At 38.8% G+C, this 24,894-nt stretch overlaps 1 protein-coding gene across 1 annotated transcript in view; it reads left to right on the top strand.

Annotated features, from left to right (window-relative positions):
• Positions 1-24,482, top strand: part of efna2b (ephrin-A2b) — a 161,268-nt gene extending 136,786 nt beyond the window's left edge. Inside the window, exons 2-4 of the mRNA XM_055184373.2 lie at positions 10,110-10,402; positions 18,768-18,833; positions 22,248-24,482. Of these exons, the coding sequence (XP_055040348.1) occupies positions 10,110-10,402; positions 18,768-18,833; positions 22,248-22,369 (481 nt within the window). The 3' untranslated portion in view covers positions 22,370-24,482. The remainder of the gene's footprint in view (positions 1-10,109; positions 10,403-18,767; positions 18,834-22,247) is intronic.
• The last annotated feature ends 412 nt before the right edge of the window (positions 24,483-24,894 follow it).

Raw genomic sequence — 24,894 nt, 5'->3', positions numbered from 1 at the left:
ATTGCGTGTTCTCGTGAAATTATCGCGTGTTCACGTGAAATTATCGCGTGCTCACGTGAAACTATCGCGTGCTCACGTGAAACTATCGCGTGCTCACGTGAAACTATCGCGTGTTCACGTGAAATTATCGCATGCTCACGTGAAACTATTGTGTGCTCACGTAAAACTTTCGCGTGGGCATGTGAAACTACCGTGCTTAGTTTCGTGTGCTCACATGAAACTTTCGCATGCGCACATGAAACTATTGCGTGCGCACGTAAAACTTTCGCTTTTATTATTTTAGTAATTTGGTTCTCTTTGTCATGAATCACAAGATCTTACAGGCCATAACCATACTTTCTGTAAAAGTATCTTATGTAGCTAAAAATCATGATTTCCTGTTTGTGTCCATTCTGTCGCGAAGCCTATACATTATCCCGCTTATTACACCTCATAAATAAGGTAAGGAACAGTACATATTGATTTAAAATATTTTATTAGCTCACTTTTGTCGAATGCAGACCTTCAGCAAGGAAAATCAGTTTACTTTCGGTTTTAAGATAAGACAAGATGTTCACGTCACGAAGACGCTATTTGGTTTAATCATTTCTAAATATAATGTCATATATTTAATTTATTTTTAATATGTAATATTAAACTGTACCTGTCAAAATGATTTGCAGCATTCGGGTTACTGTGTTATTAGTCTTGAGACTGCAAATGTCTCGACTGGCCAATCAGAATCAAGCATACCAACGAGCCGTGTAATAATTTGATATAATGTCAACAGGTTTATGCAAAGTTAGGGGAACGGTTTGTTTTATGTGATGTTTTGTAAGTTTGTGTATTTTGCTTATGGTTGTTTTAGGCAGTGTGTCATGTGTGTGCGTGTTGTTTTAAGCAGCGTGTGTGTTGTTGAAGGCTTCATAGTGTGTATTTTTGTAGGAAGTGTGTGTTTTTGAGGGCGGTGAGGGATAGACGGGGATGCATGGTGGCTTCTCAACAGGCGTCTGCAGGTACGAGCGAAAAGTTTCTCAGCCGAGCCATTAAATCCCAGAAGCCTCATTAGAGTCGCCGTGAGAGCTGCCGGTGACAACGAGAACCAAATACATACATGCAGAATAAATGCCAGACAGCTCCTAATAACACAATGTATTTATCATTAAAGTTCCTGAAAGTTCATTTTGAAGTAACAAAGGGTCATGTGGTCTGAGACTAAACCTTGAAATTGATGCAGAGTTTTAGGATTTCTGGCTTTTGCACAAAATGCTTTTTGGAATATTTTCAAATCATGCTGGGATAATTTCCGGATTTACCTCCATCAACCAGCTCGCGTACATGCTATCATTAAAGCAAAAGACAATAATACATACTGAAATTCAGTTTATTTCGGTGTAACTTATCATTTACATTTTTGTTATGAATTTTTTTTTTTGAAAATGTGTGATCTCAGACAGGATAGGTAACAGTTTGCAATAAGGTTGTAACTGTTAACATTAGTTAATGCACAATTAACTAACAAAAACCCTTGTACTGGCATTAACAAAGATTAATAAATGCTGAAAACCTATACTGATTATTGTTAATTCGTGTTAGCTAATGAAGGATTATCGCGAAATTAGACTTATGAGGGGTCCTGATTTTTTTTTATAAAAAAGTAAATGCAAAGTAAGAGTATCAAAATAAGAAGCATACAGTTACAAATATCTCTTCACATACTATTTTGCACATGATTTTAAATGACATCATACAAACCAATTTTGTTGTTTTTCCATATTTAATGGGGAAAATTTTCATTACCGCAACGTGTCCATGACTGGATTTGGGTTCTTTGATGGAAATATTTATAATGAAAAAATCTAAAAAATAAAAAGCTTCAGTGCATGTTATACTATAAACATTTACAGTAAAGAAACATGTGGTATTTGGTGATCATTGGTAAATGTAGAGACAATAATCAGGAATATAAATGTGTACAAGAAAAATTTTCTCATCCTCCGCAACAATTTTCAATCATTGTTTAAGCCCTCAATGAACTAACATTTTCAAAAAAAATTGTTGGAAGGGACATAATTGACTGTGACATTCAAGATGGCTACCAGGTAAGCAGTTCTTATTTTTTCTCTCCAGTTTAAATTTTGTTTGTCATAGTACCTAGACAACTTTTTAGTTCTCATTACCGAAACATGAGTTTGTAAGTGCATATATTTAATGTAATATCATGTTGCGGTAATGATAATTTTTGATAATAATAATCTAAAAATTTAAATAATTCTATAGGAAATATTTTTTAAATCCTCTAAAAATAATGGTTATATATTATATGTGCACAAAAAAATTGGCTTCAAGGGCTTTTTAAAAAATCTGATGCTGGACACCTTCTAAGTCTGGATTTCGTGAGACTCACCCTAATACATTTATTTATGTTAACAAATAAAACCAGTAATACTTTACAATAAGTTTGTATACGTTAAAGGCGGAGTCCATGATGTTTGAAAGCCAATGTTGATATTTGAAATCACCTAAACAAACACGCCCCTACCCCAATAGAATCTGGACCTTCTGTTGATATACCCGCCCCACACATACGCAACCCGGCATTTGATTTGATTTGATTGGCTATAAGTGTGTTTTGGTAGTCGGCCCTTCTCATTTTCAAACGAGTTTTTCAAACATCGTGGACTACACCTTTAACATTAGTAAATGCATTAGCTAAGATGAACCAATATAGTTTTCCAGCATTTATTAATCTTTGTTAATGTTAGTTTATGCCGATACAATTGTTTATGTTAGATCATTTTAACAAATGTTAAAAATGCAGTAGTTAATGCTGAAAATAACATGAACTAAGATTAATTAATGCTTTGTAAGTATTGTTTGTTGTTAGCTAATATGTACATTAACTAATGTTAACAAATAAAACCGTATTGTAAAGTGTTGCCATTAAAAGATAAAGAACAAGAGGTGTAACATTTTTGGTTAAAACCATTCAGCTTTGTTTTTCATTGCTCATTGCAGCAGGTATTCATTAGTTACGATCAGATGATGGGAGTGGGTGCTACAACCGGTATCTAGATGTGACATGTAGTCTTGCACACTTCTGGCATTTTAAACAACAGATTTAGTTGACTGAATTACGGTGTGAAAATTTGCCAGATCGCAGCAGTCTGCTCAGACCCGACCCACGGGCTGAAAAACTGCGGCATGCGAAATACACCCAGACCAAATTTTTAGGGTGTGCACCGTTTGCTGATTTGCATAATTCCTTTAGTGAATCTGCTGTTATAAAGAATCAAGTGTAAATAAACTGTGCCATCAGCGGACGCAGTTCATTTTCAGTGAATCTCCCCTATAGAATAATAACAGGAGAGATACTGAAGCCGCTGTATGTGTGTATTTGTGCGTGTGTGTGTAAACATCCTCCATTAGCGGCCCATTAGAGCTGCAGTACATTGACGGACAGAATCCCAGCTGAACACGCTTTTGATGATACAACACAGATTTGTTGGCTGTACTTTCATTTGCCGGTCTGCACTGGTCACTTTTATTCTCACCCACCATTTTTCAATCACTGAAAGGTCTTACAAAGTAGACCGAGACATAAAAATGTAATTAAACACGGGGGCGCAATGTACCGGTGATGACGGGACGCTTTTATGTGACTGCTGCCACTCCACAGTGGCCCCGAGTAAATAAGGACATTACGTCTCCAAAAGAAACACAATAGATTTCCTATGAAACAGAACGTACGGTGCTCGAATAAATATGCCAAACGCCTATAACTACAAAGGAAGGGTTAAAATAAAGCAAAGGAAGGGTTAAAATAAGCATTTCTATTCTTTTCACACAAAGCACACAAGGTTTTCCCCTGGGGCAGCTGTCCCAAACTCTTTTGCTTGTTTTATTTTTCTCAGCAACCCCCTGACTTGGTTTTTTAGCACTGGGTGAACGACAGTTGGGATAACGTTTGCATAAATGCTGTGATAGAAAAATTGCTCAAGCAGAGTTGGAATAACAGGAGAGATTGCGGGGAGGTGTGGAGGGAGGAGGGGGGCACGGAGGTCTCGGCGTCTGCCTGACACAAAGAACAATAAACATGTTCCACATGGGGAGAGGTGGTGCACAGACCAAGCCCAAGCTGAGCATGTGGAAATGGGTTCCAGACCCTGAGCCGTCGGCACAAAGGGCCATTCTCACACACGTATACACACAAACACACACACGCACACACAGAGAGACGGGGGGCGGAGCCCGCCTTTGCGGTATTTGGGACCCCCAGAGCCCAATCCTCCATATATACAATCAAAATGCCAAATGGTAATCACAGGATGTATAGCGTAATTTGGCTTTGTTTTAATTTGTCAGTTCACTGAAATGGAAAGCATTTTTTGGTCTCTAAATCTTGCGTTATTAGTAAGCCATGGCTGTGCAACACTAAATGAATCTCCATTATTGCACAAATACAAACAACACTCGCATTCCAGCATATCCCAACGCATTCACCTTTCCACTCATTTACATGGCTGTGAAATGTGCTGCTAAACCCCTGACAACAGGGCTAACCTGTACATAGCTGCCCTCATCATTTCATTTCAAAACTCACTAGGGACAAGTCCACAGCCCTGCGGCATGCCAGGGGCAGTGAGTCCCAAACCTAATGGTGCTGCGTTTGAGGGAGAATTATGCGAAAGCGTGTGAGTCTTGTGCCAGGTTATTATCTGGCCATGTTTGCCCTAAACTAATATGGCCAGGTCATTGGTTAATTGCAGAATAAACGCACATATTTGCTTTGGCTGCAACACAACATAAAGGTTCAACCAACAGCCTGGTGAAGTTTTAAATGAGGGCCAAACTCCACAAGACCTTTGCAAGCTCATCATTTATGTTTGACCTGGAAAAGCTTGGCAACTTCAGCATCTGCTCTGTGGAAAGATCTGGTATGAAGTGTTATAAATGATCTGGCTTAAAACCCAGTGCTTTCTGAAGAAGAATGATTGTTTTGTTTTTTGGTCTCACCACCAGACAGCTGTACTGTCTATATGCAATAGTATAGAGGTTGAGCGAGTCACCCTGTCATGACCTCAGTGATTACAGAAACACAAGCCATGGATGTTTTATTTATAAAACCCTGAAAACTAATTTTCCACTCCATTTGGTCAAATCTGATTGCTTATGGAGACAAGTTTGAAAACAGAAATCTGACGTTGTAGTCTTATACGTCTTACTCACATTTGTTTGCACCGGTCAGGAGCCTCTAAATACAACAATAAATCTTCAATCGTGTCTTATCTGATCTGCTTGTTTGGTTTTAATCTTGTGCATTAAAGGTACTTCCTGCTTCGGTCTCGGAAAGCATGCTCTTCCACAGGCAAACATTTACAAAAGACCTTCGAAAATCTGGAATTTAGGCTCTCTGATGACCAGATATCGGCGTAAATCACAGCACTTCAAACCCGTCTTCATCCGTACCGCCGGGGAAGTTCACCCCGAGAGTTACCCTCCTTCTAAACACACTGAACGAAAGCGGTCGCTCTGATTAATTGAAGTCCTGTGGGGATGATAGGGGCCGAACAACGAATCAAAGACCCCAAAATGGAGAGTTGGATTTCTGCTCACATGTGTTCTCCTCAGCTGTAGAGACTGCAATGGGGGGCCGGTCAGTCAGTTTGTAGCCACCATCAAAGAAGTATTCAACAAAACAAAATACATGAACAAAATATAGATGACCACAGCAAGTGTGCTTTAAAGGTTCATTGCTTCGCTAAACATATTAGTGCACCCTTTAGGTACAAACATGTCTTTTTTTGGAATGGTATCGAACTCATGAAAGCTTTTATACCTTACTTCTGAGAGTGTTGGTTCTGCAAAAAATATTTTTATTATATTTTATTTTATTATATTTTTTAATTTATATATATACACACACACACACACATATGTACTGTATATAATTGGGGTTTTTCCCCTCCTAGGACTTTTTTCCTCCTATGCTTAAAAAAGTCGGGAGGTTTTTCTCCTAGGGGGTTTTTTAACCCCGGGGAGTCAGACGACATTGGCTTAACTTAGCACCCTCTTCTATAAGTTAGATTATTAATATGCTCGCTTGTATTGTTTATTCATAGCCGCTGTATTTTGCTACTTATGTTGTCTGTCGATTTTTCTGTGTTTTCCCCAGCTTCTATTAATGTAAAGCTGCTTTGAAACAATTACCAATTGTAAAAAGCGCTATATAAATAAAAATTGAATCGAATATATAAAATTAATATTTGGTATGTAGTGTTTTTGACTATACTATATGTGACCCTGGACCATAATTGTTTTTTTTTGTATTGAGATTTATACATAATCTGAAAGTTGAATAAATACATTTTCCATTATATATTTTATGTATGGTTTGTTAGGATAGGACAATATTTGGGTGAGATACAACTATTTGAAAATCTGGAATCTGAGGGTGCAAAAAATCTAAATATTGATAAAATCGCATTTAAAGTTTCCAAATGAAGTCATTAGCAACTGCATCCACTCACATAAGTTTTGATATATTTACATGAAATTTACAAAATATCTTCATGGACCATGATCTTTATTTAATATCCTAATGATATTTGGCATAAAAGAAAAATCGATAATTTTGACTCTTACATTGTTGGCTATTGCTACAAATATATACCTGTCCGACTTAAGACTGGTTTTGTTGTGCAGGGTCACATATTTTATAGATTTTTTAGGTTTTACATGCAAAAATATTTTACATTTTAAAAATAAATTCAGTGAAATAAAATTATAAATAAATATATATATATATATTATACTGTGCAAAAGTCTTAGACTACCACCACCAGACTTGTTTTAGAAGTTTTAATGTTCATCCATATTTATTTTTCAATCTATTTTATTAAGATACAAACAGAAAATACAGGAAATGTGTACAAAAATAAAAAATAAAATTTTTAGGACTAAATGTCTTTTTTAGGCATCGTCTGTGTTTAGTGTGACCGCTCTTGGACTAAACACATCTTGAGCATTTTTGAGCAGAATGAAGTAAAAAAGTAAAAAGAATTTCTTTAAAATGAATTTTAATTTAGGTTTAAGAGATCCTGCAGTTTCCTGCTATTGCTCATGTGGAAGAGGAGTTTACCCTAAATACTTGACACGTCAGTTTTTTTTAGAAATACTATTTCCTGTATTTTCTGGATGTATTCTATTAAAGAGGCTGAGAAACAGTTATATATGATCACTATAACATTGCAAAAACAACAAATCTAATTCTGGCATGGTGGCCTAAGACTTTTGCACAGTATTGTATATTACATTTATACATTTAATTTGTATTTCAAATATTTAAATGATACTGTACTGTAGGTTCCTGTCTATAGGTAGTTTGGCCATCAAATGTTTACACTAAAAGAGAAGTATAGGTATAAACAACTAAGACAGTTGTTGACATATGGTTAAAGCATAAAGTTATCAAATAAATGTTGATAGCTTGATCTTGGATTTTTTTATAAATTGCATTTATAGACTTCATAGCAGACTTCATATATAAAAATCAGACGTCTGCAAAAACCTCTTTGGCTAGGTAAAGAAATGAATCTCAGTTTTAGTTCCTACACTCTAAAAATGCTGGGTTGTTGTAACCTATGGCTGGGTAAAATATGGATTAAATTTGTTGGTTTAAATAACGTAATTATGTCCGTATTTGGACATATTTTACCCAACTGATGTTAAAACAACTCTGTTGTACTGTACAATAACTGAAAGTTCTCTTATAGCATCAGGCCATGAGATCCTTCTTGGGTCTAACCTGGAGTGTAGGCCAGTGATGAAAACATCACACTGTGAAAGGGAGGCTATACAGCTCATTTAGAGCTGATGTGAGATCAGTAGTTGTTCGGCAGAAAGAGTGAGAGAGAGTTCGGGGAGGTCTGTTCGAGTCTGCGCTCGGAGGACTAGAGGAAGTAAAGCAGTGAACTGACTACAGTGTGATTGATGAAGCCAGCTCACCTAACTGCATGCATTAGCTCTCTCTAAACACTCTGGGCTCACTTATTGATATTTCCATCTGTCATCTCTCCCCCTTCCGCCACCCCGTATCCACCAGCCATTGGCTGTAAGGTCATTTTTTACACCGAGATACTTTTGAATCAAAGGGAACGACGTGTTGCCTGAGTGTGTTGGATCATTTGGTCGACTCCTCGGGATTTAATGACATCTGGGAATGAGAAAGGGGGGGAATGGGGCATCAATATCGATTTATTAAAGCATAATGCACCGTATGAATCTGTAAGAGATATGCCTGACCCGCGGAACGCCGTAGCAATGATAGCGCACTTCGCATTAAAGGGCCGCTAACACGTGTTTTTTATGGCATGATGATTGAATTTACAGTTCCGTAAACATCAAGCGGGTCCTATGGCGAAGTTATCCTGCCATTACTCTTCCTTGCACTCTTGATATCATTTACTGGCAAAGCCGGGATTAGCAGGAACCTTACAAAAAATGGAGAACAAGAAAAAAACACATCTTCGGAACGAGCGAAGCGTTTTTCGCTGCCAGGGAGAGAAATGTCTCTGCGCCGGGGCGGTAAAAGATGAACACGAGGCGTTTTTTCAAGATGTTTTATTGAGCTTGTTGGCTACGAGGCGAACTAGGGAAGCATCACTGATGTGGTCCGTGTCAACTGTAATGTAAGCATGGAGGTTTAAAGTATTGCCGATGAACAAAGAAAAATCTTGAAGGGAATGAAGGAATCGGGGTTGTAGTCTGGGACGCGGTGATAAGGCAAGGAGACGTCTGCAGAAGCTTCATTTGCTGGTACAGCTGGTGCTTGGCCTGGCTTGGCCCTTTGACAGTAATTCCAGACCTAGATTAGCTGTCATCTGATGCCAAATCTCACTCCAAAGCCCCCCAGTTTTCTGCCCCCTGCCCTCTTTCACCTCTCAAAGACCCCCAGAAAAAAGCAGGGGGGTTGTCTTTGTGTTGTGCTCTTTGTGAACCCAGAGCATTTCTTCTGTTTTCATCTTTGACTTGTTGCACTTTGAAATCCTGCTAAATTGGATGAAGCATCCTGGTGTGGCTTCACATTGTGTGTGAACACTTAATTTGGATTTGCTGTCTCGTGTTTCGTAGTGTTTGTAGTGAAGGGGGCTGCTTTGATGCCGTAGTGAATGGAGGATGGAGCAGGTGTGTCAACCACACTGGTAACACACCATTACAGTCTCACTGCTGGAGATGTTAGATCTTATTCATGTAATCTTCACGCCCTGGACCGAAAGAGAAGATCTGAAGAAGTCATGGGTCTTGTGTGTGCTTTGCTGCAATACATCTTGCCATGTGAAAGCCACATGTATGGTTTGGTGAGGTTAGCTCTTTTAAATTGACCCAATAATAGCGAGAAAGGATGAGAAAGCTATATAATGTCAGTATTAGTTGTACATTGTCTTTAAACATTTAATAAAAATTATTTTTGTTCCAGTGACCCAATTGTTCATTGGGCTCAATTGGTACTCCATTACATTTGCACTGGAAAGAGTTGGTCCAATGAATGCAATCACCTATGCTATGCAATCACCTAATTAATATTCATAAGTCAAGTTGATCAGTTTATAATACGTACATTTTTAACTGTGTCTTACACGTCCAAATATGTCCAAATACCCTTTAGTGTGTCCAGCCGTTCTTCTGCTCCATGCGAAGTGAGTGCAGTTTCTGCGCCTTAACTCGTACCTTCCTGCAGGTGCACAATTTGTGACTAAATTGGCCCAGCCAGCAAACTCATTTCAGGAGAGCTGGGCTGAAGCCAGACCGTGTGAAAACCCTTAATGAAGTGACTTTCTCCCTCTAACCCGCTGTCAATCTCCGCTCATCCACCTCCACTTGGTCATTCCAGTCAGTTCGGCCCTTAGCACCAAGATTACCCCCCCACCAATCCCATCCTGTCACCGAATATCTCCTCCCTGAGTGACAGGAGCCTAGCAATTTCTCTTTCCATTGATAAAAGGGTCCGTTTGAAGGATTTTTGTGTTAAAAGATCTATCTGCAGACTGGCATCTTCATAATGTTTGTGAATTTGTCCAACTCAAACACGAAAGAAATGCACAATAAGTTATCTGTGTTTGTTTCCGCAGATTCATGCACGGAGAATACACGGTGGAGGTGGCCATCAACGACTACCTAGACATATATTGTCCGCACTACGAGGATCCACTTCCTCAGGAGCGCATGGAACGCTACATACTGTACATGGTCAACTACGATGGCTACACCACCTGCAACCACCACCAGAAAGGCTTCAAGCGCTGGGAATGCAATCGCCCGATGAGTCCGAACGGGCCTCTTAAGTTCTCCGAGAAGTTCCAGCTGTTTACTCCCTTTTCTTTGGGCTTCGAGTTTCGCCCAGGCCATGAATACTACTACATCTGTAAGTACCCACCCCTCTTTCTTTCTCGTAACTCTCGTTCTTCAACCCCAAACTCTTTGCCTGCGACCGACCAGGTGTCAGTATCGCCCCAGGGTCCAATCATTCACTCAACTGATGCTTCTTGGGTTACAGGAACTGGGGTGTAAAGGGTAAATGCAGACTTGATAAGGACATCCAGATTTCACAACAGACTCTAATCAATAACGTGCACACAAGTTCAGTCGGCTGAATTTTGTTATGAGGTCTCTAGGGACATTTGGCTGAAAGCACAAATGTGTCAGTCAAACTTAGGTTAGTGTTATTATGACATGCTTTATGGATCTGATTGGAGAGTATCAGCTAAGAAAGCTTACTTTTGTTATATAGGAAACAGTTTGATGTCTTCACAGCAAATGTGCAGACTAAAAGAGCCTCAGCAACAGGCGTGTCCTGCAAACGGGCAACAACCTGTCACAGATTAGTCGCAGACTTAAAATATTAAACGCCAATGAGCTCCAGTCTTGTAGTCTGTGTTTGGATTAAAACCCTGTTTTTTCTTCTCACAGGTTTGCTGTTGTTAGTTCCCTGGTGTTTGTTTTTAAAATGAGATTTTATCAAGTCAGCTTAAGCTTAATTAATAGGTTTTGCTTCACAGTTTCATTCGGCATGCATGGCTTTGCATTTTCCAGCTACTGTTTGCACTAGCATACAGTGGTATGTGTTACATTTTAAGGATTTCAAAAGACCAGATTACTGAGAAACTCGCTCTGCTGATATTTATTGCACTGTGTGTTGCCAAAAGGGATACTGGTCTCTAAAATCTGTTTTGACATTCTCCTAAAATTCCTGTTCGGTGTAAAGATAGGATATGTATTACATCAGCCCAACTCATACTGTAGGAATAAAAATGAGACAAACATGAGATGTCTTTAATTTTTTAGTTGTTTCTCGGAGGCAGCAGTAAGACTAGATGGAGGGCAAATGGAGTCATCTTTGCTTCTCATATTTTTTCGGCATAAACACATTGTGAAATCTTACATCTGACTTGCGAGTTTTCAGAAGGGATCTCAACAATGTCTTTAACTGTGATCAGATTTGCTCAGGTACTAAAATCTAAACAAGTAAAAGTTTAATATCAAATTAAGTGTGTTATCAAAAGTTTCAAAGACCAAATTTTCCGACCCTCAAAAGAGAATTTATCACATTTTTATAGCTATGTAAACTATCACAATGGCTAAAATGGTCCCTAGCTTTCACTAGGGCAGTACCCTTTCAAAAAGTACACCTTTTCAATTCAATTCAATTTTATTTATAAAGCGCTTTCCACAATTGTTAATTCTTTCAAAGCAGCTTTACATAAATACATGTAGGGGAAAACACAGAATAATCGATAGATAATATAAGTAGAATTCAGCGGCTAAGAATAAACTGTACAAGCGAGCGTAGTAATAATGTAACGTATACAGTAAAGTGCTAAGTTAAGCCAATGTTGATGAAAAAACCCCTAGTAGAAAAACCCTGTGGGAAAACTCCTAGGAGGGGAAAAACCCTCTTTGTCCCCAAAGAGTGCTTACATATAACTCAAAGGTACCTTAATGGTACATATTAGGACCTTTTTATTAGGACCTACCCCAGTGACAGCTTGGGCCATTTTTTTCTGACAGTGTACTTTTACTCTAAGCAAGCAATTGTCTCATTTATGTTTTTATTTCTGCTACAAAGTCTCTTAAGTTATGAAACAGCAGCCTTTACAAAATAACAATTTCTTCTCTAAAGCAGAAAACTCTGTTTTCTAATGCCAGACATTGAAAACAAATGAAAATAGTTGAAAAATCAATAAGTACTGTCATTTAAATGTCTGCTCTACTCTACTGCATTAGTTGAAGTGACATTCGGAGCAGTGATATCCAGAGACATTCATTATAGCAATTTGAATGTCTAGAAGTTTAATCAGGAGGGAGAGGGGCGGAAAGTCCGGTTCTACCCCTGAACTCCCCTGGGTCCGACTCCCATAGGTTTGGCATGGTCTGATCTCTCTGCCTGATGAAAATGTCAATTTGTTGAATGGCGCGTGCACTATTAGCCGTGCACTTTGCCGCTCGGAGTGAGATCGGTGCAAAACCAGTTACCGGGGCCATCATGCGTAACTGTCCAAATAATGCTTATTGGTCAAGTCATATTTAACCGGGGGATCCTGATGGGGGTAATTGCATCCAAAGCTTCTGGGGTGCCGGTCATTACCATTTTTCAGATAACAACAGCTAAAAGCCATTAACCTGGAGGGGGAGTTTTGGCTCGGGATGGTGCCCGGATGACAGGCCTGACACCTTGCCGTCCAGAGGCGGCCCACCTACCGCCTCAAGGTCAGATTTTAGTACGACCGGACGGAGCGAGCGATTTGGATTTCTTTTTTTGTTTTACCCTCTGTTTTATCCGTCTCTCCTCTCTCTCACTTACATGACAGGGGGGAATTTGCCGGGTGCATCTGTCCCTGTTTCACTAATGGTCCTGTGAAAGGTGTCCTTTGGCCTGATAAAAAGGACTCCCGCTGGGTGCAGGCAAAAGGGAAAGGCTTCGGGCAGCACGCAGGATGCATTAATGAGGCAATTGCGCCGCTTTTTTGTTTTTCCCCGTTTTTTTCCTGTTGCTTATGCTTTTTTCTCTGCGTGTGTGTGTTTATTTCAACTTTGAGAAGAGGGGAGAGACTTTGAGAGGAAAGTTTGCGTGTGTAAAAGCGGCTTTTCATCTTAAATGAATGCAGCTCATTAAGCAGAATGGCATGAATTTTAGCATCCGCCCGCCCTTTTCACTGTGTCCTGGGTTGCTTCAGAACCTCCCCGTCCCCTCAGAGACCAGCAGTTCAGAGGTTCTGGATTCAGGGCAGAGATGTTAGAAATAGAGGGCACGGATCAATCAAATATATGTATATATATGTGAAAGGGAGAAGTTAAATATGGCAACCTTCTTATTACATGGGTCACAGAGTTCAATTTGGATGTTGGATTGTTCATACCACCTTACATCTTTTTTTATTAAAGTGCCGAAACAGTAAATATGATGGCTGTAGAAATGGAAGTCCCGCCCTTACAATTAAAAGAGCCAATCGTTTTTGTGATGAAAACAGTGCAACACTATTGTAAATGGGTGATTCTCACGAAAACTTGGTTTTAAGAATGTCAAGCATGAAAATGTAAAAATTGCTTAAATTTACTTTTTTTCCCACCAGACATTGAAAAACAAAATCTGGAGTAAATGGGAACATTAATTTAAAAACGTTTACTTATCATTTAACACTTTTTGTAACATAATTCAAAAAATAAGTCCTAAAAAATCTCATTACCGCAACAGTCAGAAAACATCAACACTGACATATTTTCAAAATGACATGACAAACCTGAAAGAACATAATTTGGAGATTCTGCACATGCATTTTAAATCAAAGTATTATGCTTCTATTAATTAAATTAACATTTAATAAGCATCTATTGCGGTAATGATAATCAAAATGTTGTGTAAGCATTCTGACAAGACAATATTTCAAATTAACTGTAAAAAAAATGATCTTACCTGGTAGCCATCTTGAAGTAACTGGTCCATGTGCTTGGTCACTCAAAATCAAACTTTATTAAAATTCTGTATGTGTGCTTAAACTGTTCTCAAAAAGTGTTGCGGTGGATGAGAACATCAGGCATGGACACATCATTTTCCTAATTTTTCTCCATTATTATTATACATGAATATTCAGTAAATATTTTTTCTGTCATCTAAAGTAGTCTAGCAAAACATCCATTTATTTTTTTTCTTAATATTTTTGTGTTAATTTGATTAAATTACACCATAACGCATGTTCAAACACAGCCGGACACATTGCGGTAATGAGAATTTCAGCAGAAAATGAGATAAAATTTACAATTATAAATTCTTATGTTGAAATCACACATTGTGCAAGGTAGAACACAGTATTGTGTTAATTCTGATGCTTTTTAATGTTACTATATTACACATTTTAAAGCTAAAATCATTAGAACCGTGGTGTTTCAATGGTTTCGTGAGAATCACCCAAATATGATGGCTGTATGAATGGAGAGACACGCGAATATGCATGCATGTTAGTTAGGATGTTATAAAGAAACAATGTTATTTTATTCTTGATTTTTAATTAATAATTTTTCTGGAAGTGACGACACCCAAAAACTTCTATTTGGCCTTAGTACAATACATTTCTAATACATTGTGTCCAGATCTTTTTTATTCTCGGAATCCCGATTTTTAAACCACATTTGAACTTAATCTTGATCAAAAGTCGTTGAGATTTTGATCTTTTCCCATTTAAGTAAATAGGAGATGTGCTTACTGGAAAACGCTGCCCAGGGGCGTTGCTAATACGACCGGATGAACTGATTTGGCTTAAAAGGACTTCGGCTCAGGGGGAAACAACCTGTAGCTCCGTGTCTATAAATCTCCCCTTATATGTCAGGACACCTGATCCTAAAAGCATAGTCGCACAAATTGCTCTTTTGAACGCTAAAAGCACATTTGTCCTAATAATCTGTTGAGGAGTCATTTCTAATGGTTCATGGCCATCTGTTGTCTGTAACATGCAAAGATTTATAGGCCAGAGATGCTGAGCAGGCCTTAAGGTTGAGAAAATCAGGGGGCTTTCTGTGTTCAGAAAAGAAATCTTGACTTTCACTACCATAAAAAAGTACTAACTTTTAGTATCAGCAAAATTTTAGGTAGTTCACCCAAAGCTAAAGGTGAATAAACAAAATACAATAAGTTTTGTAGATTTGGTGACGTCTCATGGTCTGCCAGTCTGGCACAAAGCAAACTCTCGCTGGGCATCTTTTGTCTACAAAAATTGTGGTGAAGGGCGTCACAAAAATGTCCCCCAACCAACGGGGCGTCCTAGACCTTAAATTCAACCATGTGATGTTGTCACCGCAGTTTGAAGGAAGACGAAGCCCAAAAGCAGGGTCAATCAAAGAAAAAAGAAAGATCTCGGGGTTCAAAGTTTGCACTCAAAGCTGGGCGTTTCTTATGCCAGTCCTGAGCTGTTTTTAATGCAGTCCGCCCTTTCGCTTGGTGCGAGACGCGCTATTGTGCTCCCTTTGTTCCAGACAGCGGTCTGGGCTGAGAAATACTTAGTCTTGCTATTCATCACATGAAAACCGTCTCCTCCTCCAGAGAAGTGTTTGGCTACTATCAATATTGTTGCTGTCATGGCCCCTGGGGTTATGAGGCAAAGGGTCTGGCAGAAAAGGCCAGGGGGTTGCAGGGGGTGACCGAAGCTTAGTTTGGTGATCCCACAACAATAGAAAATGTCCATCACCTTTGGGTCGACCCCGCCCTGACCCGCCAGAGCGAGGAACTGAGTAAATGGCAACTGTGACATTTTCACATGGCTGTGTGCTTGAATACAGCAAATGGGGATTTCAGACACCTCCCAACACACACACATTTAATGCGCTATATGATCTCTCTTCATAAAAACATACTCTTGATATTGCTTCTCTTCATACAAAAATATACACTTTTACACACATGCATGATCATAAAAAAACAGGTACAGATTGCAGCTCGAGGGTATGAGGTTAGGTGAGCTTTTGTGGTAATTAGGTATCCGGATATTTCCTTTCGCCAAGGCTATTTTAAAGGTAAAGTGTTTTTATAGCTACTGTATACAGTAGCTTAGTGGTAAGACATTGCGTTAACAGTGCAAAAAGGTTCAGGTATGAACTCGGGGAACATGAATACTAATAAAAATTTACCTTGTAATGCACTGTAAGTCACTTTTGGATCTGCTAAATGCGTATATGTTAATGTTTATGTTATCATAATGCAATATGCAGAGACTGCTATAAAGCTTTTTGTTGGTTAACTTTTTTAAATGGCTGAATTTGTGTAAAATAAGTAAACTGATTTAGTGACGTTGGTGGCACATAAACCTAAAATGTTTTAGGCACATTAACTTTTTATATATAATGTAAATTGGCTCATTTCCATCCCTCTTTTACAAAGTGCTGCAGTGTTACCATGGTACATTGAAGGCATTAAAAGTATTACCATAGTACTTCAAGACCACCACGGTACTTAACAGTTATCATATTCATATACCATGGTGTTTACATGGTGGTACATGTGCAAAAAACTCCAATCTTACATAAAAATAAAGTACAGTAAAGTAAAGTAAGGAATTGTCTGAATAACATAAACTGAATGATGTTTTCCCCCAAAGGAAAATGTAATCTTTCAGATTTCTGGATTTTATTTTGGAGAGCGAGAGAAAACACGGTGCCAATTTAACGCCCATACACTTAAGCACACCTGTTAGAGGAGAACTAACCCAAAAGAAGCTTTCTGCGCTTTAGCCGCCCATTAGCTGAGCCTCTGACTGATCTGCCGTAATTGCCAGAGGAATTTTTATGTATCTGAAGAGCAGCTTGAAATCTGTGTCATGGCTGAAATGGTGATTTGTTTTCCATTTGTGATCTTAAAAAATTAGCCCAAAATCCATTTGTGTGCTTTTGAAGGTGATGGGTGTAACAGGAACCAGAATGAAGTTATACCTTTAATCGAGAACACACTTAAAGTGATTTCTCATAGTAATGTCTTGAGTATGTGTGTGTGTGTGTGTGTGTGTGTGTGTGTGTGTGTGTGTGTGTGTGTGTGTGTGTGTGTGTGTGTGTGTGTGTGTGATAGAGAGTCATGTAGCAGATTAATAGAAACGTGTTCTTGCTCTCCCTTGGATGTGATGACTGAATCTCGGGTGTGTATGTGTGTACAGGTTTCCATACACTCTCCCCACAACCATACTAAAAAGACCAGCTAAAACCAGACTAAACTGATGTAGCAGACTGGTTTTACATCTGTGAAAGATGAATGCACTTTTTTGTGCTCTTTTTTAAGTCAGAAGTTGTTCCCTGATCCCTGTTTTCTACTATTATAAAGCTTGGAAGAGCATGGAAATTTACTTAAATTTTCACCTAAAGGATTATTAGGAACACCTGTTCAATTTCTCATTAATGTAATTATCTATGCATTTAGGGGTGTGGTCCTGGTCAAGACAATCTCCTGAACTCCAAACTGAATGTCAGAATGGAAAGGAAGGTGATTTAAGCAATTTGAGCATTGCATGGTTGTTGGTGCCAGATGGGCCTGTCTGAGTATTTCACAATCTGCTCAGTTACTGGGATTTTCATGCACAACCATTTCTAGGGTTTACAAAGAATGGTGTGAAAAGGGAAAAACATCCGATATGCGGCAGTCCTGTGGGTGAAAATGGCTTGTTGATGCTAGAGGTCAGAGGAGAATGGGCCGACTTTCACTGAAATAACCACTCGTTACAACCGAGGGATGCAGCAAAGCATTTGTGAAGCCACAACACACACAACTTTAAGGCGGATGGGAAACAACAGCAGAAGACCCCACCGGGTACCACTCATCTCCACTACAAATAGAAAAAAGAGGCTACAATTTGCACAAGCTCACCAAAATTGGACAGTTGAAGACTGATAAAATGTTGCCTGGTCTAATGAGTCTCAATTTCTGTTGAGACATTCAGATGGTAGAGTCAGAATTTGGTGTAAATAGAATCAGAACATGGATCCATCATGCCTTGTTACCACTGTGCAGGCTGCTGGTGGTGGTGTGGGGGATGTTCTCTTGGCACACTTTATTAGGCCCCTTAGTGCCAATTGGGGATCGTTTAAATGCCACAGCCTACCTGAGCATTGTTTCTGACCATGTCCATCCCTTTATGACCACCATGTACCCATCCTCTGATGGCTACTTCCAGCAAGATAATGCACCATGTCACAAAGCTCGAATTATTTCAAATTGGTTTCTTGAACATGATAATGAGTTCACTGTACTAAAATGGCCCCCACAGTTACCAGATCTCAACTCAATAGAGCATCTTTGGGATGTGGTGGAACGGGAGCTTCGTGTCCTGGATGTGCATCACACAGATCTCCATCAACTGCAAGATGGTATCCTATCAATATGGGCCAACATTTCTAAAGAATGCTTTCAGCACCTTGTTGAATCAATGCCACGTAACATTAAAGCAGTTCTGAAGGCGAAAGGGGGTCAAACACAGTATAAACTAGTCTTAAGTCCCAAAATCTGTACAATTGGACAAAAGGGTTTCACATTGTAATCACCATCATTACTAAGCTGTTGTTCAGAGTGGTTCAAACTCAATAGTTTGAATAAGCTTGTCCAGTCTGTGTGATTTAGGTCAACTGTAAAACTACATGTACTGTATGTTACATTTGCTAAGCTGTTTCTATGTAAATCTTGTCAAGGCAGATACATTTATCAGTCTGTGAGAAGATTTAGTAATACAATCATTTTTAAACTTGAACCCTCTGTCTCTCCACAGCCTCACCACACCCCAACCTCGCTGGGAAACCATGTTTGAAGTTGAAAGTGTACGTCAAACCCACGAGTGAGTATTTCCCAGCATGCATCTGACCTTTCTGTTCTCTGACTCTAACAGTATGTTATTTATGTACCAAAGCTGGTGATACTTACAAATCCGTACCAGGCATTTCACATCCCAATCCTCGTGTCCAGCTTGATTTAACACAGCAGGTCAACCATGGGAATTCTGGGAACACCTGTATTAACTCCAGCGATGGTTGACGTTGCTTAATTTACTTTCAGGAACTTAATTCCTGTGGACCTCCACTCAAGACAACTTGTTTTATGGGGGCGATCGTTCATGATACCCGAAACGGTGGAGAGATAGTGTTGCCCCTCGGGGGCATTCGCTGTAGGAAGCTATTCATCTCACACAAGCCAGATAACAATCAAAAAACTTTGACCTGCAACTAATCAAGGCAAGCAGACCCAGACCCTAATAGACCTGCGGGGGGTTCTCACACACAAGCCACAGACACCGGTATAGCCTGCAGTTAAACACAGAGGCCTCGGTTTGTTTAACCTCTCACGATAGGTAGGCCTGACAGCTATGCTGTTTAAATCACTCTCCCTACAGAGACCATGGCAGCATGTCCAGAAAATGTGCTCGTTAAGCCAGCCTTTAATAAACACCAGTCTTTGTGTTTAGCCCGTGTAGACCTGCGCAGTGTCAAAGATAGGTTTCTTAAACTTAATGGCACGTTGCATCAAGAGGCATATACTTGGAGAGGAACCACATTTTTGCATAGCTTGAAGGCTGGTGAATAGTTTTTTTAATTATATCAAGGTAGTTTCTGCCAGTTTTACAGAAAAAAATTTAATTGTAGGTTTCATACATATTCTAGCATCAGCATTTCTGCCCATCAAATGTTATTGTTCAAACTGTTTCACAGACAACTCAGCATTTTTAGTTCATATATTCTGCAAGTGATTTTTAACCCATGTTTGGGTAAAATATGGAAGTACCCAAACGTTGGGTTTAAATTAATATGTGTTGGGTTTTTAACCAAAGATGCTGGGTTGTTTTTACCAAAATATGGATTGTTTCCAGATTAATTTAAATCAGTAGTTAGGTTTGTGCATATTTTACTCAACCTGAAGTTAAAACAACCCACCTTGGATTAATTCAAACCCAGCATTTGGATTTATCCATATTTTACCTAACCATGAGTTGAAACAACCCAGCATTTTGAGTTCAAACAACCCAGCATAGAATAGGCTAAACTCAGTGTTTGGGTTCATCCATATTTTACCCAACCATGGGTTGGAACAACCCAGTTTTGAGTTGAAACAGCCCAGCATAAATTAATTTAAACCCAGCATTTGGGTTTCTACACATTTTACCCAAATATGGGTTAAAACAACCCAGCATAGATTAGGCTAAACTCAGTGTTTGGGTTCGTCCATATTTTACCCAACAATGGGTTGAAACAACCCAGCAATTTGAGTTGAAACAACCAAGCATAGGCTAATTTAAACACAGTGTTTGTGTTAATTTGTATTTTACACAAACTTGGGTTGAAACATCCCAGCATTTTAAGTTGAAACCGCACAGCATAGGTTAATTTAATCCCAGCATTTGGGTTCATCCATATTTTACCCAACCATGGGTTAAAACAGCCCAGCATGAATTAATTTAAACCCAGCGTTTGGGTTTGTACATATTTTACCCAAGAATGGGTTGAAACAACCCAGCACTTTAAGTTGAAACCATGGGCATAGATTAATTCAAACTCAGCGTTTGGGTTTATCCATATTTTACCCAACCATTGGTTGATACAACCCAGCATTTTGAGTTGAAACAGCCTGGCATAAATTAATTTTAGCCCAGCGTTTGGGTTTGTACATATTTTACCCAAGAATGGGTTGAAACAGCCTAGCACTTTAAGTTTAAACCATGGGCATAGATTAATTCAAACTCAGCGTTTGGGTTTGTCCATATTTTACCCAACCATAGGTTGAATCAACCCAGCACTTTGAGTTGAAACAACCAAGCATAGGCTAATTTAAACACACCGTTTTGGGTTATTTCATATTTTACATAAACATGGGTTGAAACAACCCAGCATTTTAAGTTGAAACCACACAGCAATGTTTGGGTTTGTCCATATTTCACACAACCATGAGTTGAAACAACCCAGCATTTTGAGTTTAAACAATCAGTATATGCTCATTTAAACCAGCGTTGGGGTTCGTCCACATTTTTCCCAACCATAGGTTGAAACAACCCAGTATAGATTAAAACCACCAGTTAGGTGTGTCCATATTTGACATATCTAAACTTGTGCAAATCCAGCGATTAGTTGTTTCTCAAAAGCTCTAGTTGTATCGTTTTTAAGGGTCATGTTAAACTTGAGAAGCTGTGACTCAAGTGACAGCCTATTAGCGTGATGTAATTGTTAGCAAACACAAGTGCTTCGTTCCAGAGAGCAGTTCAGAAAACCACATGCAAATGAAAGAAACAATCCACTTCTCATCTCACCTGTCATGTATCTGTTTACAGTAGCACCTGAGACTCCATCCATGTCTTGAGAGATAACATACGCTCACAAGAATTTAATCTCATGTGTAATTTAGAGTCTTAAAAATTTCACATTGACATGTTCATCAGATAGTTTAAATTGTTAAGGAAACGACGAGTGGATCTCATCGTTTATTCGCCATTAAGAACCAGAGGTGTAGAAGGTCGTAATTGCCTGATTATTGGGGTGTGGACTTGGGTTATCATGAAATATTTATACGTGCATATCCGGGATGGAATCTAACAAAAGATTCCTGTCAGCAAAGAGCTTTAATGCATCCGTCTCGCCATTATTTTTCCTACTCAATTACCCCACAGAAACTTAATCTTGCTATAGAATGAGGTTTAATCTAAACCCCAAATGTCATTTCATTGTCTTCAGGACTTGAGGAATGGGAACTCTTGAACCTGGTAAAAACAGCCAGTGAAAAGCAGGCTGGGAAAAAGTATGAGGATGGGTCAAAGGTCAAGGTTTCACTAATAAAACAACGATTTCAGACAGATCCTTTATATGGGGGGCTAAAATCCTGATTATTTAAAGTACAACTATGAAATTGTACTAGAGAAGTAAGTAGGGCGAAAAAAATCACCTTTTTACATTGAAATGACTGTCAAAAAGTGGCCCGAATTTCCTCAGTAAATCTACTTTTAGTGGAGGATGTGAATTGGGATGCAGGTTGTGTAACACTAAAAGCTGTGCAGGCATTCAATGAGATACTTGACAGGTGACACATTGATCGCTGGTATTACACGATTTTCTGCATACTGTATGTAAGTGATTTAGAGCAAACAGGAAGTGGCAAGGATTCAGCATGCAAAAAAATGGCAAATGTGATGATTAATATCTCTCTCTCTCTCTCTCTCTCTCTCTCTCTCTCTCTCTCTCTCTCTCTCTCTCTCTCTCTCTCTCTCTTTCAGATGACTCCCTCTATGAGTCTCCAGAGCCGTTCCTGACAGATGACTCCAGTGGTGGCGGTTGCGCATTAACACCCAGCCTGTGGCTCATCCTTCCTTTGCTTCTGCTTCTGTGTCCTTCATAGCATTATAATCCTCTTCCCCTGACCACGCCCATCCAACATGCCCCGCCCCACATTACATCACAACATCATACTCTTCCCCTATCAGTTCTGGACTCGAGCCAACAGACATTGCTCCTCACCTGCCTTCTTGCACTGCTAATACGGATTTCTCTCCGTCCTGCAACCATGCAGGATGTCCGCGAACCAACTTTTATTGTAAATGCCCAAATATGGGCAGCAACGGCAGTGAGTAAAAGACAGAGAGCATGTAAAGCGGCCGGATTCAACCGACGCCACCCTGTTAACCACCTACCTGAGCCATCGCTGTCACCCGAGCTCAAGATGTCCTATTGTGAGTGCGTGAGCGTCCATACATGTGTTCGTGCTTGTCCGTGCGTGGGTGCGAGTACGCTGATGTTTGCCTAGAAACAGATGTACTGTACAGAGCGGTCACAGTCACATACGAAATTACTAGAAAAACTTGTTCCATTACTCATTGAAAGTATATCTGTGAATCTGCCAAAGACACTAAGTACTTAAACTTTTTTAATAAGAGGGGTGGGAAAATTGGTATATTGGCATTGGTATAAGATCACATGTTATCGTGGAACTAGAATTTTGGAATCATGGGAGGGGAGGTGATGTGACAAACGACAATGTAGATTTTTTTTATCTTTTTTGTCATACAAAATACAAGAATGTTGAGTAGATAAAAACAATAGCTAAAAATTGCCTTTTTTCACTGGTGCTTAATCTGAAATGAATTTGTCTGTCTCAAACTGCAACATGAATCATTATTTTTGTACCTTTTCCAGTAAAAGATAGATCAATTTACTTTTAAGAGCAAACATTGTGTTAGATGAGTCGTTTAGGGAATATTTATTGAATTAAATTTATTTTCCTTATTTTTTCTACATTTTACCATTGGCCATTATACAATTAATTTGGTTACGTCTAAAATTTTAAAAATAAAAAATCATTATTGTAACACAATAATATCTTACATTGTAAAAAATGATGTCAAATTAACATTTAAAATTTTTACAAATTAAGTGAAATAATTTTAACTTGTTTTTAAAAGTTAGGTCAACTTATAATTTTAAGTCAAAACTTATTTTTTTTATGCTTCTTAAGTAAATTTATCTTGCACTAACAATATTTAAGTTTTGTTTTTACTGGAAAACTAAACAAAAATATTGATTTTAAAAAAGGATTTTTGCAGTGTATACAGTGCCAAGTGGAAGAGGGATGTCTGTCGAATGTTTCGTGTTTCGGCTTTCTAACCTTAGTCCCGACCCGTGTTACTCCTTTGTATTCCCCTCTCTCTCTTTCTCTGTCCTTTTTGAATGTGGTCTTTTTCTATGTGCTGCCCCGTCACACATAGATGTCCCACACTTGCACTCTCTCCCTTTATCTGTGCTGAGAAGGACCGCTGAACTAGAGGCCTCGGAACCCTGTGACATCACAGCCTTTGGCGTACAGACTGACGGGCCGAGGCCTTGCACTGCAAACAGACCGCTATGAACAAGACTCTATATATATATATATGAGGGATTTCAAATCCACACAGCACTTCTGCTTTTGTGACAATTTCATTGAGAAATGACAAGGAAAGGGGAACCTATACAGATGTGGGAATATTTGTGCATTGTTTTGTGACTGTGCAAGAATATATGTCCTGAAGATTTCAAGGAAAGTCGTCATGGATCGCCTAGGAGAACGACACTCGAATAACGTTTTTTTGAAATGTTTGTTGGAAGTTTTATATTTTACTTATTCCTGTGTTATTTTTAACTTTACTTTTCAAAAGAGCAGCAGAAATTCTTCATATGTGATATGAAACTATAACGTAGACCCTTGAACTATTAGAGCAACGATGGTACTGCAGTTAAACCAGTCTAGACAAGTCAGATGTCGCTGTTGTTGTTGTTGTTGTTTCCCGCTTGTATCACGATGCATTCTGGTACATGTAGTCCTAAAATATTTTTTTTTCTCCAAGTGTTACTATGAAATTATTTTTATTTGTTAATCATGTGAATAAAACATATTTTGAGTTCCTATAAAATGTTCAGATGCTCTGGCAAAGGACAACTACGAAAAAAGAAACAATGAAATAAAGCTTTTTTGTTTACAATCGTTTCTTTTATTTAATAATACAAATATTCAATTCAAATGTATTTGTATAGCACTTTTCACAATGCACATTGTTTCAAAGCTGCTTTACAGAAAATGCTTTATTGAGGGAATAGTCTACTCATTTTCAATATTGAAGTGTGTTGTTGCCTTGACTGGGAGTTGTTGGTGCATCCCTCTATCGTCTGTGTGCGTGCACGTAAGCGCTGGAGCGCGCTGCGACGCTTCGATAGCATTTAGCTTAGCCCCATTCATTCAATGGTACCATTTAGAGATAAAGTTAGAAGTGACCAAACACATCAACGTTTTTCCTATTTAAGACGAGTGGTTGTGCGAGCAAGTTTGGTGGTACAAAATAAAACGTAGCGCTTTTCTAAGCGGATTTAAAAGAGGAACTATATTTTATGGCGTAA

This window comes from Misgurnus anguillicaudatus, chromosome 14 (genome assembly GCF_027580225.2).
Source record: "Misgurnus anguillicaudatus chromosome 14, ASM2758022v2, whole genome shotgun sequence".
Taxonomy (NCBI): domain Eukaryota; kingdom Metazoa; phylum Chordata; class Actinopteri; order Cypriniformes; family Cobitidae; genus Misgurnus; species Misgurnus anguillicaudatus.
Note: the sequence above shows the minus strand (reverse complement) of the source record. Positions and strands in the feature narration are given on the sequence as shown.